This window comes from Dipodomys spectabilis, unplaced genomic scaffold (genome assembly GCF_019054845.1).
Source record: "Dipodomys spectabilis isolate Male_0828 unplaced genomic scaffold, ASM1905484v1 ptg000003l, whole genome shotgun sequence".
NCBI classification, from domain to species: Eukaryota; Metazoa; Chordata; class Mammalia; order Rodentia; family Heteromyidae; genus Dipodomys; species Dipodomys spectabilis.
In genome coordinates this window covers 2880513-2896537 of record NW_024870680.1, presented here as the reverse complement: position 1 = coordinate 2896537, position 16025 = coordinate 2880513, and the positions used below count along the sequence as shown (strand labels likewise).

General features: G+C 36.8%; 1 protein-coding gene across 1 annotated transcript in view; it reads left to right on the top strand.

Annotated features, from left to right (window-relative positions):
- Positions 1-16025, top strand: part of Tmem135 (transmembrane protein 135) — a 229025-nt gene that overhangs the window by 201841 nt on the left and 11159 nt on the right. Inside the window, exons 8-10 of the mRNA XM_042687831.1 lie at positions 7419-7565; positions 9968-10037; positions 13526-13693. Of these exons, the coding sequence (XP_042543765.1) occupies positions 7419-7565; positions 9968-10037; positions 13526-13693 (385 nt within the window). The remainder of the gene's footprint in view (positions 1-7418; positions 7566-9967; positions 10038-13525; positions 13694-16025) is intronic.

Here is a 16025-nt window from a genome sequence, read left to right as displayed (position 1 = left end):
CATGGGTGTGCAAAAGTGTTTATGGTATCTGGGGCTTGTAATGTTCTGGGTAGATGCTCAGGTGTGGTATTACTGGGTCATAGGGAAGATTTATGTTTAGTTTATTGAAGAACCTCCAGACTTCTGTCCAGAGTGGTTACACTAGTTTACATTCCCACCAACAGTGAAATAGAGTTCCTTTTTCCACATATCTCCGCTAGCATTTCTTGTTCTTTGAATCCATCATTTTGGCCAATCTTAACAGGGATAAGATTGGAATTTCAGAATTGTTTTGATTTGCATTTCCTTTATAGCCAGAGATGATCAGCTTTTCATGTATTTCTTTGCCATTCTTCTTAGAAGTCTCTCCTGAGCTTCCTTTGCCCATTTAGTAATTGGTTTATTAGCTTTAGGAGGGGTTAGTTTCTTTCTTTTTTAAATTAATTTTTTTGGGGTGATGTACAGTGGGGTTACACTTGCATATGTAAGGTATTGAGTACATTTCTTGTTAAACATTTGTTACCCTCTCCCTCATTTTTCTCCCACTTTCCCTTCCCTTCCACTACTCCTTCCCCACGTTGTAAAGTTCATTTCCAACATATTGTCTTGTGAGTATTGCTGTTGCATTGGTTTGCCTTTTTTTCCTTTGTCTCACCTTTTTGTTGTTCCACATCCCTTCCCCAATTCAGTTAAAGATATATACAAGACACTGGGTTAGTTTCTGGAGCACCTTGTATATTTTGGGTATTAGGCCTTTGTCTAATGTTGTGCTGGTAAAGATCTTCTCCCAGTATGATGGCTGTCTTTCTAGTTTAGAAACTATGTCTTTTGCTGCACAGAAGAACCTTTTTAATTTGATGTAAGCCCATTTGTCAAGTCTCTCTCCTAGCTGCTGTGCCCCTGGGACTCTTCATAAATGAAGTTTCTGCCTGTACCTCTGAGTTCTAGTCTTTCTCCTACTCCCTTTTGCAGTAATTTCAAAGTTTTGGGTCTGATGTTGAGGTCTTGGATCCACTTTGAGTTGATATTTGTGCATGCTGACAAATAGGGATCCACTCTTAGCTTCCTGCATATAGGTGCCCAGTTTTCCAACACAAATTATTGAAGAGGCTCTTTCCACTGTTTATCTTTGACTCCCTTATCAAATACCAGACAACTGTAAGTTATCTGTTTTATTTCTGGGTCTTTTAGACTGTTCCATTGGTTCTTTGGGTCTATTTTTGTGCCAGTACCAATCTGATTTTGGTATTATAGCTCTGTAGTAGAGTTTGAGGTCTGAGATTGTGATACCACCAGCATATTTTTTTTTTTTTTGGCTTAGAATTGCTTTGGCTATTCTAGATCTTTTGCTGTTCCATATGAATTTTTGAATTGTTTTATGTATCTCAATAAAGAACTTCATTGTGATTTGGAGTGGGATTGCATTAAATTTGTAGCTCATTTTTGGCAATATTGTAATTTTTACAGTATTAATCCTATCTATGAACATGGAAAATCTTTCCGTTTGCTGATGTCATCTTAGATTTCTTTCTTCAAATTCTTATAGTTTTTGCTATAAAGGTCCTTTGTTTCTTTAATTAGGTTTATTCCTAGATTTTTTTTTTTGAGGCTATTGCAAATCGAGTTGTTTTTCCTGATTTTCCTCTCTGCTTGTGCATTGTTGTTATATAGAAGACTACTGATTTTCGTTGGTTAATTTTCTATCCTGATACTTTGCCAAATTTATTGAGAAGCTGTAGGAGCTTGGAGATGGAGCCTTTTGGGTCCTTTAGAGATAAGATCATATCATATGTAAATAGGAATAGTTTGACTTCTTTCCCTAGGGGAATCCCTTTGCTATCTTTTTCTTGCATTATTGCTATGGGTGGGAATTCCAGAACTATAATTGAAGAGGAGTGGAGAGAGTGAACATCCTTGCCTTGTTCCTGATTTTAAAGGAAATGGTTTTTCAGTGTGATGTTGACTGGTGATCTCTCATATACAGCCTTTATTATTTTGAGCTATGTTCCTTTTATTCCTAGTTTGTCCAGAGCTTTAAACATGAATGATGTTGGATTTTGTTGAAGGCTTTTTTCTTCATCTATTGAGGTGATCATGTGGTTCTTGTCATTGGTTCTGTTGATGTATTTATTGATTTATGTATGTTAAACCAGACTTGCATCTCTGTAATGAAACCTACTTGATCATAATGTATAATTAGAGTATTTGTTGAATTTTGTTGGCTAGTGTTTTATTGAGGAATTTTGCATCTACATTCATCAGAACGATTGGTCTATAGCTCTTTTTTGTTGGATCCCTGCCTGATTTTGGGATGACAGTGCTTCTGGCTTCATAAAACAAGTTTGGAAATTAATCCTTTTTCTATTTCATGGAAAAATTTGAGGAGTACCATTATTCAACTTTAAAAATCTTAGAAAATATTTTTGACCCCACATATGGTATATATGTGCATGGATGAAGGAAGCTAGGAGGAGGGCACAGAATCTGAGAGAAACAGGTTAAAAAAAAATACAGCAGAGAGGTCCATCAGCTGCACTAGACATTGATGGAAGTGAACCAAGCAAGTCAAGGGCAGCCATGAGAGGGAGGGAATGAGAGAAAGGGAATAGCTTACACTAAGCAAAAGGAAAGAGATGTACATATCACTCTATTTGGAAGAAATTGTTGTATTGTCAACGTTTGTAGAGTTCAAAGCTTTATAGACTGTGATAATGACAATTCACCTTGTAAAGATTAAAATGTGTTTGTGACTTTAGCTAAGTATCACAATATTGTGAAGTTTATGTAATCACTTAATGTCATTAAAGAAATAAAAAATATTCAAAAAAGTCTTATTAGAGAATTCAGCTGTGAATCCATCAAGACCTGGGCTTTTTCTTTCTGGAATACTGCTAATTATTTCCTTAATCTCATTGGGCCTATTTAAGTGATTTGTGTCTTCTGGGTTTAGCTTATGCAGTTTGTATGTTTCTAGGAATTTATCCATTTCTACTAGATTTTTCATCTTATTTGAATATAGATTTTGAAATTAGTCCTTCATACTCGTTTGAATATCTTGGATGTTTGTTGGAATGTTTCTTTTGGCATCCCTGATTTTGTAAATCTGAGTCTCTCTTCTCTTCATCTATTTAGCCAGTGGTCTGTCAATTTTATTGATGTTTTTGAAAGATACCTTTTTGTTTTGTTGATTTTATGTATAGTTTTTTTAGTCTCTTGATTTTTTTCCCCTAATCTTTACAATTTTTCTCCATCTTGTAGTTTTAGGTTTGGTTTTTTTTTTTCTACCAGTTTTAGGATTATTTATTGTGCTGTTTCTGTTTTCTTTGTATGTACTCTTAAAGCTATGAACTTTCCTCTCAACACTGCTTTTGCAGTATCCCAGAGGTTCTGATATGATGTATTTTCATTTTCACTGAATTGTAAGAAATTTCTGATTTCCTCCTTTATTTCTTCAGTGACCCACATGTTATTCAACAATGTATTATTCAGTCTTATTATGTTTGAGTGTTTCTTCCAGTATGTTTTGTTGTTGAACTAGTTTAATTCCATTGTGATCAGATAGGATGCAAAAGTTACATTGCTCTTTTTGTAGTTGTTCAGGTTTGTTGTGTGTCCTAGGATATAGCTAGTTTTGGATATTCTATGGGCTGCTGAGAAGAATGTGAATTGTGTGGTTGTTGGGTGAAATGCTCTTACATGTCCATTAAGTCCATGTGGGTTATGGTGTTATGTAATTCGGAAGCTTTTTTTGCTGATCTTCTGTTTAGCTTACCAGTTCTTTTCTGAGAATGGAGTGTAAAATTTCCATTATTATTGTGTTGGTGTCTATCATGTTCTGTATGTCTAAGAGTGTTTGTTTAATATATTTAAGTGCTCCATTGTTGAGTGCATAAATATTAGCCACTGTGATTTCCTATTCTTGGATCATTCTGTTTATTAATATGTAATGACCTTCTTTGTCTCTTCGTACTGATTTTAATGAAAAGCCTATTTTTATCACATACCAGTATACTTATTCCAGCCTTCTTGCACAATGCATTTACATGAAAGATCCTTTTTCATGCCTTCACTCAAGATTTGTGTTATCTTTGATTGTGAGAAAAGTTTCATGGAGACAACAAATGATTGGATTTTGTCTTTTGTTCCAATCTTCTCTCCATTTTTTGTTTGGAGAGTTGAACCCATTGATTTAAATGTTACTAATGAGAACTATGTCATTTTTTTCTGCAATTTTGTTGTTTTCCTCTAGTTGTGTTTATTAATGTATCTTTTAGTGATTTTTATTCAATGCTGTGTTTCCTTAACTTTGTTTTTTTTTTTTTTCAGATTATATGCTTCCCTTTGGAATCCATTGTAGTTAGTACTGGTTTGGTGTTCATGAATTTCTTTAGTTTTCCTTTGTTATAAAAACTTTGTTTCACTGTGTTGTGAATCTTAGCTTCACTGGGTGTGCTAATTTGGTTGGCTGTTGCTGTCATTCAGACCTTCACTTATACCACTCTAGACCCTCTTTGAAATCAGTTTGTATGAATAAATCTGCAGTAATTCTAATCATTTTTCCCTGGAAAAAAAGTTCTCTCTTTACTTTGCTGCATTTAAAATGAATTGCTTGTCAAAAGTCTATAAAGTTCTCACTACAATTTCTTCTAAGATTCCATCAGCTAGGAGTTCTGTATATTTCGGTCACATGGGTGAGATATTCCCTCTTAAGATTTGGGAAGTTTTCAGTTATTATTTTGATACATAGCTTTTCAATGATTTTGGTTTTGACTTCTTCTCTCCCATCTATTCCAACTATGCATAGATTTGATCTTTTGGCCGAAGCTGCCAACTCTTTTCTTTTTTTAAAAAAAATTTTTTGTTTTTATTGTAAAGATACTGTACAGACGGGTTACAGTTATAGGAGTAAGGTAACGAGTACATTTCCTACTGAGCATTGTTACTCCCTCCTTTGTTTTTCCCCTACCATCCCTTCCCTCTCCAACTCCACAACTCTATCTCCACCCCTCCCAAGTTGTAAAGTTCATTTTCAACATAGTGTCTTGTACATCTCATTGTTACGTTGGGCCCACCTGTATCATGGTTTCAGCATTTTGTTATTTCCCTTCCCTCCCCAAATTAAAAAAAAAAAATGTATATACAAGATGCAGGGCACCAGAGTAAAAATACAGTGAAAACAGGTTATACCATGGTGGGGGAGAACATACAAAAAAAAAATCACATAGTACATTAAAAACAACAGTGACAAAGATAAAACCTCTTGTGTCCCTATCTTGGGGTTCGTTTTGCTTAACATCGTCTTATATGGACACATGTACATAGTTTTTTACCTTTTCTGCTTGTCTGGTAAGATTATCCTAGATGTATACTAGTTATTGCAAATAAGGGAATCCATAGGACCTATGTTTCTTTGGGCTGGCTTACTTCACTTAATATAATTTTTTTCCAAGTGTTTCCCTATCCTAACAAATAGGATGGTATTCTTTCTGATGGAGGCATAGAATTCTATTGTGTGTGTGTGTGTGTGTGTGTGTGTGTGTATACATACATATATATATTGCATTTTTTTGATCCATTCATCTACTAAGGGACATCTGGGTTGGTTCCATATCTTAGCTATGGTGAATAATGCTGCGATAAACATGATTATTGTGCTGGTAGCTTTAGTTTGGCCTTGTTTGTGATTGTTTTTCTTTTGGGGGGGGGGTTGGTCATGGGGCCTGAACTCTGGGCCTGGGCGCTGTCCCTCAGCTCTTCACCTCAAGGCTAGCGCTCTACCACCTGAGCCACAGTGCCACTTCTGGCTTTTTTTTTCTTTTTGCTTATGTGGTGCTGAGGAATCAAACCCAGGGCCGCATGCATGCAAGGCAAGCGCTCTACCACTGAGCCACTTCCCAGCCCGTGATTGTTTTTCTTGAGTCTCCCTTTGCTATGTGTTTTTTCCATGTCTTTGATTTTTTTTTCCTTATTCCTGTGCTTTATCTTCAACTCCTGATACCCTTGTATCACTTGTTCTGTTGCCTATCATTTCAACTGTGTTTTGCAGTAGGGACACACAACTTTTCATGTCTTGTAGCTCATTGTTGTTGTCAGTTCTCAATGTGTTAATTTCATCTTTCATTCATTGAGGTGTTTAATGTTTTCTTCATTGAAGTATGTAATGTTTCTATCTTCTTATCTATACCTTGTATTTTCTCCATCATTTCCTCCTTTAATTCTATTTGTTTTGGATCTGCCATTTTATTTCATCAGCCAGTTCTCTCAATCATTGTTTTAATGGTTCTGTTGTTCTCCATCTCTTCTTCTTGGCTCTCACTAGAGAACTTTCCTGACTGTTGTTGATTTTTGAAAGTGGCAAATTGTCTTTCTTGTTTGTGAATTTTGTGATCTTTCCCTATGATTTATACATTTGGGTTCGGGGTTTATAGAGGTCATTAAGATTAGGTATTAAGTTCATGGGTCATGGGCCTGTGGTTTTCTGAATTTTCGTCGGTGTTGGGCAGTTGGTGTCCCTGAGAGAGGCCTGGCCAGGCTTTTGAGTCCAGTCGATTGTTGTCTTCAGGCCTGGTATGTCTGAGGGTGTTGTGTGTAGGAAAACACAGAAGCCTTATATGCAGGTTAGGTGTGAGCCCTGGCACTGTGGCTGTCGTTGGCGTTCCACACTAGAATGTTTAGGCTGGCTTCTGGGGCCAGATGAGCATAGACTCCTCCTCCCCGCAGGTGCTGTGGTGAGGGCATCCCACAAGGTAAAACTCAAATGGGCTTTTGGGGTTGGCTAGCGCAGACCCCTGGCACTATGGTTGGTTGTGTTCCATGTATGGATGTCCTGGCTTGCTATTGGAGTTGTCTGGTTTGGGTGAAATCCTCAATGCTGTATGCAGCAGCTTCTCACACAAGGGGTCCACACAAAGGCTTTTGGGTCCAGCTGATTTCAGATCCTTCCACCCCAACATTGTTGGAGGTTGGCATTGTCCTGCTCAGGGGTATAAGGTCATATTGGATGGGTGCTGCTGCCTAATGCTATAGGGGGCTGGCTATGTCTGACTCTCCATGGATGCAGTGATATGCAAGGCTGTGCATAGACCCCTCCAGCTAGATGCTGGCAGCATTGTGTGGAGATGCACATGTGTGCTTTTAGAGGCTCACCGCTGTGTCCACTGTCTGGCATTAGAGATCTCAGTGAGGCTTTTCCCAGGGTCAGAGACCACATTGTGTCCTCACAAGCATTAGAGACCTGCTATGGCTGTCCAAAACCTTTCCTGGTATTAGGATACCTACCATGACCAATATCGGGGTTCAGAGAGCCTCCACCTTTCACTCAGTCCCGATGGCTGAGTTTGGGGGCAGAACTGTGTGATTGGTGTCTTCTGGCCTGATCTCTGGTTCCAGGCACAGTTTTCTTAATGTGAAGATGCCTCACCTTTTGTTCTGTTCTTTAGGTTCATTGTGGGAAAGGAAGAAATTCCCACACATTCTTACTCACCAGAGACAGCATATGCTAAAGTGGAACAAAAGAGAGAAAAACTTGAGGAAAAACCAAGAAGAATGAACATAATTGGTCTACTTAGGAAACTTTTGAATTCAATGTGAGTTCAGTAGCTTGAGATTTTAGCACTTTGTCACTATCTTGTATATTTGGTTATTTTTGTTTGTCTCCAAGTTGTTATCATTTTCTTTCTTTTCACCAAAATCTGTGTAGTAGAGTTTTATTAGAGCTAGCGCACAATAATAATTTTTGTTTATTCTTCCTCACAGGTGGGTAGCCTCATATGCCAAATAGATTTTCAGGAAATTATAATATTTTTCTATTTCAAGGGAAGCAGAGTTGAAGGAGACCGTGATGAGGAACTTAATGAAACAGATTCATATGTGCTGATTGAACATGTTTACTTTCCTATGTTTTAAGTTCTGTACAGGTTGATAAGGTACAGACCTTAATGAAAGGATATTTTGTAATGGTGACAGTTTTTAGAGCTCTCTGACCAAAATAAAGGATACTTAGTTGTCTGTTACATAAAGAATGAAATATTTCATTCAGCCATTTATGTTCTTAATGTAGACATTTAATGGAATAAATTTAGTGGCTTAAAATTAGAAGAGCTAATAAAACCAATCATGGTAATGACATTTGAGAGAGGGCAGAATGAGTAGGCAGTATTAAAATTGAAGGGATACACTGTAGGAAGTGCAGTATTTTACCAAATATGAGACCCCCATCTTTCACTTTGAATATGAAATTTAATCACTGTATCTCCAAGTTCTTATCTGTTTCCTGGGATGAATATTCTTCCTTAGTGACTATTGTGAGTATTAGGCAAATACCACATGAAATTGACGGATAAAATGTATGAGCACAGAAGACTCAAATTTCACTGAACTGAAGGGTTTTCTTCTGTTTTAGCACATTGTCAACAGAAGATAGGAATAGAGAAAAGAAATCTCAGATGACAGGAATAGTAGTGAACATAATGAGCAAGTTAAAAAATAGTTCTGGGTTACATTAGTGGAGGAAAGGGAGCACAGATAACTTTTAATGGAAATGCTTGCAACAATAGTTACAAAGAAATACAAAAACTGAATTACATAGTGAATGAGGCCTTGGATGTCAGAACTCATGAGGCCACAGCAGAACTTGTTTGAATAGCTTCAGTGGGCTGGTCCACTCAGTGAAACTGATAGAGAATCATCCAGAAGCAAAGCAAGTGATTCAAGTGATTAGTAGTTTAGGACGTAAGAAGCCATTCTAATAAGTGATAAGGGAACATATACTGACAGAATAGTTGATAGCAGAATTGAACTTCAGTAGGGCGTTCAATAATTCCTCTGTAATTGTGGCACCAAAGGCAGAAATGTCTTTGAAGAGGACACTTAGAAGTGTAAAGAGTGATGGCTTGCATGAGGCAGGCCTTCGCTGGTTTATGTCTTTTAAAGCATCCGCTTTAATCAGCTCAACAACTTCACATGACAAGGTCTGTCATAGCATTCCAGTGACAGCAGGGCTTAGGTTGGTATGCACCATTTCTGTCTGTCACCTCTGCCTAGGAAAGGCTGCCGGTGTGACACAACTGCAGTGCAGAAGTGCATTTCTAAAACATCATGCTAATCGGTTAGCTAATAAGCTTGGTGTAGTGCAGAACTGGAACATGGCTGTACAGGTTACTGCTACAAACAAGAAAGAATCTGTGTTCCAGCTATGAAAATAACTAGTTGACTACCCTGAAAGAAGTTAAATGAACCTTTCCAAGTTAAAGCGGCAGAGCAAGACCTATGTTAGAGAATGTATTTCCATTTTTTATGAATAAAGGTAAATAAGTAATCCTTGAGGCAATGCACGAAATGATTAAATGAACATGTCATGAACAGTAGTTCTCACACCAGTAATGTTTATATTGAACACTACAGGGTTAAGTGATTTACAAGTAAATTACAAATAACCTGCTTTTGAATCCCACATGATTTCTATTTCTATATTTATTTTAAAAGCTTCATTTTTGAATTCTAATAATATATCGCGTTTCTTTTCCAGATGTTTTCTCTCAAATGTAATTAAGTATAAATTCTTGTAACCTGAGTACAGTTTCATTATGGTATTTGTTCAAGTTCTGGCTTCATGGATGATTTATGACCGTCATACTTTGTATTAAGTGATTTAAAGTTCACAAAGATTTGGAGATATGTATAGATACATGTACATATTTTTCACATTTAGTCACCAATATTTAAGTGTGTTTTTCTATACCACGTTAGAATATTTTGATTGTAGTCATACATAGTAAGAAATGAAGAAGCAACACAAAAAATGCCTGTTGGCATTGCTTCTGTAGATTCTAAGGAACAAGTTGCACAAAAGTAGTTACATTTTCTCCACTATTTGTTAGAAAGTTTGAAATGGATCTAGAGGAATCCACACATGTGTATATGCATACAGTCCCACAGGTACATACGTATTTTAATTATATTTAGTTTAGTTTTTCTTCTTTAATTTCAGATGCAAGCACGGACCAAGGCATAGATGTTGTAAACACTATGAGGATAATTGCATTTCTTACTGCATTAAAGTAAGTATATAAAACTACCTTCTCCACAGTGGGGAATATATTAAACAAAACTTGTTTATTAAGAGATAATGTCTAAGTAAATGGAAAAGTTGACAGTAATAGCTGTAATTCTTTGCATGCCTTGAAAAGAAAGTTTTGAGATTTGGCTTTTAATATTCATTTGTCAGATCCTTAAACAATCAAAAATCTTCCTTCCTTCCTTCCTTCCTTCCTTCCTTCCTTCCTTCCTTCCTTCCTTCCTTCCTTCCTTCCTTCCTTCCTTCCTTCCTTCCTTCCTTCCTTCCTTCCTCCCTTGCTTCCTCCCTCCCTCGCTTCCTCCCTCCCTCCCTCCCTCCCTCCCTCCCTCCCTCCCTCCCTTCCTTCCTTCCTTCCTTCCTTCCTTCCTGGCTCAAACTCAGGACCTTGTGCCCCCACTCAGCTTTTCTGTTCACAATTGGTGCTTGCTTTACCACTGCAGCCATCATCAGTTCTGGCTTTTTTTTCTGGTTAATTGGAAATAAGAGTCTCTTGTATTTGTCTGCCCAGACTGGCTTTGAACCTTGATTTGCAGATCTCAGAATTCTGAGTAGTTAGGATTATAGGTGTTAGCCAACCAGCACCTGGCAAAAAATTAGCTTGAGTCGGGGGAAGAGAGGCTTTTGTGTTAATCCCCAACAGTGGTTATTTTTGTTGTGGTGGTTAGTTTTTTGTTTGTAATCCTAGGTCCTCAGGACTTGGGAATATTGTGATTTGAGGTTCACAAGAGCCCATCTCAATGAATAAGTAGATATGTGTGTCTAGCATCCCAGCTACACAGGATTTTGATCTAGAGCAGCTTAGGCAAAAACCATGCCCCTGCCTAGCAAGTGCAGAGTCCTGAGTTCAAACCCCAGAACTACTAAAAATTTCTTAGCTTATATTAGATTTATGAGGTAGGAGTTGTAACAAAAGAGAAAAGGCCATTGAAATTTGTCTTTGTAATATAGCTTCATTGGAAGAACATCCCAGAATAGGCCCTTAGACTGTGTGATGTGCTAGTTGGACCAGTGTGTTATGTATACATACTGAAATACTATGTGCAATCTTACAGAGATATTTGTTTTTTGCATATTTTAAAGGTATTAAACTAACTGGGACATGTTTGCAATTAGTTATAGCCACTAGCATAAATTCTCAGTTTCATAATATGCCTGTGTAATACACACACACACACACACACACACACACACACACACACACACACACACACACACACACACACACACACACACACACACAGCCTGTCCTGCTTTTTTCTCCTATCACCACCAGCTCTAAGAAGAAAGTGTTTTCACTGTAGTTATTCTGATTGACAAAGGTAATACCTATGGCTACCAGTCTCTTAGCTTTGAATGGTGTTTTAAAAGCTTGGATGTTCTTAGTGGTTAATATTCTTTCTTGCAAGAACTAAACCCTGCTCAGCTAGGGAGTTGAGTTGTACAATACTCCAAAAGACAGTTCCCTTGTGGCTATGTAGAAAGGAGGACTGTCCCACATCAGGGCTTATTATTAATGTGAATCCTTGTGGCCTGGTGTTAACAGTGGCAACTGTCCAAACCCACGCTTGTATTCATGGTCCTCAAAGATATGAACAGCAGTATCTTTTCAAGTTGTGCAGCAGTTCCTGATAATACTCTTTCCAAATTTAATTTTCTGCCTTACTTAAAGTGACAGAGGAAAAAAAAAGCCAGTATTGCTTGCAGTGTGAAGAATGATTGTTCTTTCCAGCTAACCATGTTCAGATGGAGAATTTAGGCGAGGACAAGGAATATTCTGAGATATCAGAGGTATTGGAGAAATTTGAGTGGATGAAAGAGATAGGAAGCAATTCTCTTTTTTTGAAAGAATAGGTGGGAATTATAAAACACCCCAAAACTTTCATAAGTCTGAAATGTGTGCCACTTTTATAAACTTGATAATTCCTGTATAAATAGGAGTATTATATCTGGAGTGTAAAACCTTTGGAGACTTAGGGATGAGGAATTCATGTCATGAAATAGTGAACATTTTCTTTATAGTACACTAGATTTTTTCCACAGACTAAGTTATACCGCAAAGCAAGTAATATCCTCGAGTAAATGTTCATGTTAATTACATTCTCTTCAGGTCCCCATCAGTTAACTGTTTCTTAGCTCCTTATACCAGCTAACTGCTTTCTTGGCTTTGTGCTGTCTGTCCAAACTGTCTGAAATGTTCTAACTTTTTCTCTTCTGGGTCTATTTAAATGCCACATCCTCAATAGCCTTTCTTTACCACCGAGTCTATGCAGATTAACCTGGTGCCCTCATTATTTCCTTCAGAACATTTATTGTAATCTGTGCTTATGTTATGTTGGTTCATTTGTTTATACAATGACCACATGTAGGTAATGAAGGCAAGAGTTTTTTGTCTCCTTCACCACTGTACCCTCAGCATCTAGTGTAACGCTCAGTCCATAAATAGGAACTCAGCACACGTTTTTTGAGTACACAAAAGGGTGAATGAGTGGATTTCCAATTTTTTTTGTCTTTGGGAAATAATGTGGGAAGGTTGTAATATGATTGTGAGTACTAAATCCTTAGATTAATATTGTCAAGTTATCAAACATAAAAGCATGACCATTTTGTGCATATGAATACTAGCAATCTTAGCTAAATGTGTGGTAATTCATAGGAATTGGTTGGCCACTGTAATTTCCATGTTACTATAGTCAGGTATTTGGTAATTTCAGGTAAATTAACTAGTACTTTCTTTCTAGAAAAGGAAGTTGCAAGCTGGAAAATAAATACAAGCCTGACCTGTGGAGCTTAGCAAGCAAGCAAGCCCAGCAGTCAGGTGTTTTCCTGTCCCAGTGTCAAGAAGAGAGGAGAAGGGTGTTTTTTCAAGCTTAGTATGGTGGGCTTTGAAGTGGCACGTCTATGTGCTTTAACCTGATGCAGTTGAGTACTGGAAAAAAAGACATATATTTATTTCTGGGAAATTGAATCTGACTATATAAAAATTTGATACTAAAGAGCTAAACAAATTATGAAATCACTCCTCTAGCAAAACAGTTCTGACTTACACTAAAGATTAAGGTCAGTTTTATATTAACATTACCAGGAGCATTTGTTTTTGTGAACTGTTTGTTTTGAATTCTAATGATTTTGTTTCTAAAGCTCATTTGTGGTTTAGCAATTAAAAATCCTTGCCATTGTAAATAAAATATCAAGAAACAGAATTTTGGCATATAGGCCAGCTTGGGCAGTGCTTTAAGTGTTTATAAATCAAAGAAAATGTAACCACCAGTAGTTCACCCTTATTTTTAAGGTAATTGTTTAAAAATTATTGTTTGAGTTTTCAAGAATCCATTTGCAAAATTGTTGTGATATAACCTTTATTAAATATTGTAAAATTTTACTTGGATTTGGAAATGATAAAGTAATTGATAAAATGATAATATTGTATGATACTTCACAATTTGGTTGTCAGAATGTTCTCACTCTCCCTAGGGTTTCATCCGAATGTTCAGTGTGGGGTACCTGATCCAGTGCTGTCTGCGAGTCCCCTCTGCCTTTAGGCATGTGTTTACACAGCCGTCTCGGCTGCTTTCCCTCTTCTATAACAAGGAAAACTTCCAGCTTGGAGCTTTTCTTGGCTGTTTCGTTAGTATATATAAGGTAAGCTTTTCTAAGAGGTCAGATACATGTATCATAAATTACATGGCTGCTGTAAGAGTGAGACATGGCCCTAACTCACCCATCATTTTATTTAATGCTTTTTTTTAATGGAAGATTCATAAATATTTTGACAGCACCAGTGTCTACAGTAGATATCAGGAATTCGGGTTAGAGGCATTTTTTTTCTTTTATAATGTTATTTAATGTACCTGAGTATGCAGTTTTACTATATTACATATAATAATAAGATACCGAAGACTCTTTTTTTCTGGAAAAAAATAGAAACTTTAGGGCATTTCCAGTATAAAATAATACAGGAGGCTGTCCCCAACTACAAATCTAAACCTGTTTCCGGCCTATGTAGCTGATACTTGATTTAATCACGAAGTATTTCTTTTTGCAGCCTCGGTATACAATCACCTATTTTCAATTTTTTTCATTCTTATTTCATTCTTTTGTTCGCTTTTTTTTTTTTTTTTGTCAGTCATGGGGTTTGAACTCTGGGCCAGGGTGTTGTCCCTGAACTCTTCAGCTCACAGTGAGCGCTCTACCACTTGAGCCATAGAGCCACTTCCAGTTTTCTAGTGGTTTCTTGGAGATAAGAGTCTCACGGACTTTCCTGCCTGGGCTGGCTTTGAACCGCGATCCTCAGATCTCAGCCTCCTGAGTAGCTAGGATTACAGGTGTGAGCCACTGGTGCCCGGCTTCACTCTTTCTACTGTCTCAGTTAACCAGAATTACCCTTCTGCTACTTGTGTCCCTATAAATTTGCCAATATATGCGTAAGCCACACTTGAACACATGTAGAGATTACTCTTGACATGGTACTTTGCAGCTTTAAATTTAAGCCTTTTGTTTCATGGGACTTGCTACTATATTAATCACCTTTCTGTGTTGTTTTATTAAAGGTCTGAAATTTAGAGTCTTAATCTGAATGTGTTCACTAAAGTTGACCTATAAACATGTTTGTATTAATTACTATCACTTCATTTTCAAAGTTGGTTTCTTTTAAGTATGTGTTGTCTTCTTTTTCAAAAAAATTCAGTCCGTATCTTTTAAAAAAATTGGTGTGTTGACAATAGTATTAGGAGACTTTAATACTCCACTCTTACCAAAGGACAGGTCTACCAACCAGAGGATTGGAAAAGAAGCTTCTGAATTAAATGATGCCATATCTCAAATGGACTTAATTGACATTTACAGAGTTTTCCACCCAACAACAACCCAGTACATATTCTTTTCAACAGCCCATGGAACTTTCTTCAAAATAGATCATATCATAGTTTATACAAGGAATTTAAACAAAATACAAGAGGATTGACACAATCCTTTGTGTTCTATCCAAGCATAGTGGAGTCAAGCTAGTTCTCAATAACAAAGTGTACATTAGAAATTACTCAAATACATGGAAATTGAACAGCACAGCACACTTAGGAGCAACACCTGGATCACAGAAGAAATTAAAGAAGAAATCAAAACGTTCCTACAATTCAACGAAAGTGAATAAACATAAAAAAACCTGTGGGACATGGCAAAAGCAGCCCTGAGGGGCAAATGTATTGCTCTCAGTGCACACATCAAGAAAATAGAGACAGACCAAGTAAATAATCTCATGATTCAACTAAAACTGCTAGAAAAGTAAGAAAAAATTGAACCTAAAGTTACTAGATAGAATGAGATAACCAAAATAAGAGCTGAAATTAATGAGATAGAGACTAAGAAAACTAAATAAAACAAAATGCTGTCCTTTTGAAAAGATCAATAAAATTGACAGACCTCTGGCAAGATTAACTAAAAAAAAAAAGAGAGGAGAACTAAATCAATAAGATCAGGGGTGCCACAGGAAAAATTAAAATAAACATCCAAGGCAGCCAAACAATTATAAAGAACTTTTTCCAGAATCTATACTCAGGAAGGAAAACCTAGCAGAAATGGATGGATGGATTTTTAGAGAAATACAAATTGCACAAACTGAACCAAGAAGAAATAATTAAATAAGCCAATTACTTACAATGAGATAGAGGAAGCAATCGGGAATGTTCCAACAAGGAAAAGCCCAGGACCAGATGGATTCACTATAGAATTCTGTAAGACCTTTAAAAAGAAACTAGTATCCATACTTCTTAAGCTCTCCCGAGAAAAAGAACCAGAAGTAGCAATCCCAAACTCATTCTATGAAGCCAATATCACATTGATCACCAAACCAGGCAAGGATCCAATAAAAAAAGAGAACTACAGACTATTATCCTTGATGAACACAGATGCAAAGCTCCTCAATAAAATTTTAGCCAACAGAATCCAGAAACATATTTTAAAAAAACCCATACATTAT